General features: G+C 46.5%; 1 protein-coding gene across 1 annotated transcript; it reads left to right on the forward strand.

The window, feature by feature from the left end:
- The first annotated feature begins 775 nt into the window (after nt 1–775).
- On the forward strand, nt 776–1827 carry LOC101674627 (melanoma-associated antigen B18-like). Its single transcript, XM_045089230.1, has 2 exons — nt 776–928; nt 1040–1827. The coding sequence occupies exons 1-2, from the start codon at nt 787–789 to the stop codon at nt 1825–1827; spliced, it is 930 nt and encodes a 309-aa protein (XP_044945165.1). The 5' UTR covers nt 776–786.
- The last annotated feature ends 1438 nt before the right edge of the window (nt 1828–3265 follow it).

Consider the following 3265-nt stretch of genomic DNA (forward strand, 5'->3'; position numbering starts at 1 on the left):
GTGGACCCTGATCAACAGACTGAAACATCCCAGGCTTTATTCGGAGTCACGGAGAGGACCCTGAGTGAGGACTGAGGGTATTCTCAACCCCGCACAACCCCTACCCCTGCACTCTTCCCAGGGAGGCCCCGGGCAGGGCTGTCAAACTTTGGGAGGTGGGGGGTCTTGGTCTAACTGGAGTGAGCACGTGAGTGAGCACTGAAAACCCCAATCATCCAGTACCATGGGGATCCCATAAAACCTTACTCCTATTGTCAGCTCTGGAAAGTTGCAGCAGAAGTGGCCGACTAAAGCTTTCCCTCACTTGCTCGGCAAGAATCTAAGGGTGGTAAGACCATTGGCCTAAGGAGTTTAGCTTCAGAGCTGCGGAGGGCGGGGACGCGGGGCGGGGGGTGTCAGCGGGGCTGTCAACTGCTGACAGGCTGATCCTAAATGTGAGCTGAGAGACTTCTCCATTGCAACACAGAGGCAACCACACAGACCGTGTAACTTCTCAGCCCTTGCTCTCAGTCCCAAGTTGACCCAGACAGGGCTGGAAGCTGCAGCCTAAGGCACACTCTACTTCTGCAAGGTTCCCAGGGGACAGACGGATTAGAAAAGAAAAGGAGGCTTGTGGGGTCCTAGAGCAGTGCTCTCATGGAAGCCCGTAAAAGCGGCTTTGGTTAAAGACAAGGTGGACTGTCCCTGGTGAAGGTGCACACACTATCTCATTCTCCCTTCTCTAGGTGCCCTCATTGCCTGCCCTCCTGCCCACACTACTGTCTACTGCCTCTAACCAGTGTCACCATGCCTCGGGGGCAGAAGAGTAAGCTTCGTGCCCGTGAGAAACGCCGTCAGGCCCAGAGTGAAGCTCAGGGTGTCCAGGATGCTCAGGCCACTACAGCAGCTGAAGAACAGCCCCTCACTTTCCCCTTTCCTCCTTTTGGTGGTAATGCTCAGAGCTCTTTAGCTGCTGGGTCAGGCAGAAAATCCCAGGGGCCCCACACAGCTCCATCCACTACTATTTCTGCAGGTGTTTCACACACAAGATCTGATGAAGGTGCTCAGAGCCAAGACGAGGAGAGACCAAGTACTTCTCAGGCACAACCCAGCACGGATCATTACCGTAGAACCCTGCTAGATGACAAGGCAATTCTTTTGGTGCAATTCCTGTTGCGCAAGTACAACATAAGGGAGCCCATAACAAAGGAAGACATGATGAAGTATGTCATCAGGAAGCACAAGGAGCACTTTCATGAGATCCTCAGGAAAGCCTCTGAGCTAATGGTGCTGGCCTTTGGCATTGATCTGAAGGAAGTCGACCCTACCAGGCACTGCTACGCCCTTGTCAGCAAATTTCAGAGCACCTATGATGACAGGCTGAGAGGTGAAGAGATCATGCCCAAGACAGGCCTTTTGATGACTATTCTTTGTGTGATCTTCATGAAGGGCAACTGCGCCACTGAAGAGGATATCTGGGAAGTACTTAATGTGATGGGGATATATGCTGAAAGGAAGCACCTCATCTATGGGGATCCCAAGAAGCTCATCACCCAAGATTTGGTGCAGGAAAGGTACCTGCAGTACCAGCAGGTGGCCAACAGTGATCCTCCACGCTTCGAGTTCCTGTGGGGCCCAAGAGCCCACGCCGAGACCAGCAAGATGAAAGTCCTTGAGTTTTTGGCCAAGATCCACGATACAGTCCCCAGTGCCTTCCCATCCTGGTATGAAGAAGCTTTGCGAGATGAGGAAGAGCGAACCCGAGCCAGATTTGCAGCTCTGCTTCGTACCGGTGCCCTGGCTAACGTGAGCCCCAGGGTCAATTTTGGCAGCTTCTTCCACCTGTAGTGAAACCTGAAGCACTTTCCTCACTTTGTGTTTGAAGTAGTGTGAGGGCTTAGGTAGTGCTAGAGGGAACATAGTGCATATCATTTGTTCTACATGAATAATTTATAATTTGTCTTTTGCTGTTCAAAGTTTTCCAATGTTTCTTTTTAAAAAGTTTAATTAGCTTCATAATATAAGTGTATGAATAATATTAGTTACATATTTAATGCTATTTATGAGGTTCAAGAGTAAGAGTTGTGCTATTTTATCAAACAAACTGGGTAATCTTCCATCTTATTTAATGACCTGGAACAAGAGAACATAGCATTGGAATAGCTATTTCCTTAAAATGTGAAGGAAATTAGCAACAAAATAGCTGGGATCAAAAAATAGAGAAAAAAGTAAAAGCCAATTTTTGTTTTTTCCTTATTCTTTGTCTTCTGCTGTTGTGTAAAATAAAAGTTATATACCTGAAATTGCTTCATTTATTGAAGAATGTAAGAGAAAATGAACCTAATAAATTGCTTACCGGCCTTTCTAAAAAAATTTTTTTATTCCTCAAACATTAACTGAACATCTTCTCTTTGGAGTGCATCACAGTAGTCTAGGGGATGGTAAGAAAAAGAAGACCAAGCCACCACCCAAAAAAGGAAGATGGTGAGACCTCCCCCCCAAAAAAAAGTGCAAAGAAGGATTAGGTTGGAAAGGAGGAGCTGGTCCTGGAGAGGGCTGTCAAGTGTAAATGTCCTGAGGCAAGACAATTTGGAGCCTTGGGAAACTTCAAATCCTTCTGTGGGAGGGAAGTTTAAGTTAAGATGGGTGGTGGGTCAGGGCGGGGTATGAGGGTGGTGAACAAGGACCAGAGCCCAGAGTTGAGAAACTAAGTCTTGACGAAGAACTGCTTTTAGCAGACACTTTAGGATCATGAATAAATCAGATGCAAATCTCTACCTGGGGAGGGATTGCAGGTGCCCCATGCTCTGGCCCCAATGCAGATGAACAGATGGCAGAAATTAGGTATTTTATCCATATCATTGCCAGAGAGTTCCTCATAAATAAGGGTAATGCTTCCTTGAGGCTAGATGCCAGGAAACCACAGTGTTCTCACTCTTTGCCATGTGCTGGGAGAAACAGAGCCGGCTCCATTCAAAGGACATTTAACCAGGCTACCCTGAGTAAAATTTAGCAAACTATAAGGGAGGGTTTGATTTTGGTAGGGGTTAAATGAATGAAAATAGGGGTGATTTGGATCAAAGGGTAACTGGGAGGGAGAGGCAAGTTGATTTTTTTGTTGTTGTTGTTAATTGGATTTTTTATTTGCACCAATCAAGCTAGTAAGAGAGTTGGTTCTTGACACACATTTTAGGAGCTTTGAGTTGCATCCAGATGGGGAAGATTCCCCAACATCCAAATTAAATAATATATGCTCTAAGTGGGATTATTTAATAAGGTCTTTTTT

The sequence above is a fragment of the Mustela putorius genome, unplaced genomic scaffold, assembly GCF_011764305.1.
Source record: "Mustela putorius furo isolate JIRA1106 unplaced genomic scaffold, ASM1176430v1.1 tig00003836_pilon_pilon_pilon, whole genome shotgun sequence".
Classification (NCBI taxonomy): domain Eukaryota; kingdom Metazoa; phylum Chordata; class Mammalia; order Carnivora; family Mustelidae; genus Mustela; species Mustela putorius.

What these genes read in the sequence shown, in the direction of transcription:
- LOC101674627 (XM_045089230.1), top strand. Translation starts at nt 787, where the DNA reads ATGCCTCGGGGGCAGAAGAGTAAGCTTCGTGCCCGTGAGAAACGCCGT. An exon ending in CCCCTTTCCTCCTTTTGGTG is followed by an intron (nt 929 to 1,039) that starts GTAATGCTCAGA and finishes GATCTGATGAAG; the next exon opens with GTGCTCAGAGCCAAGACGAG.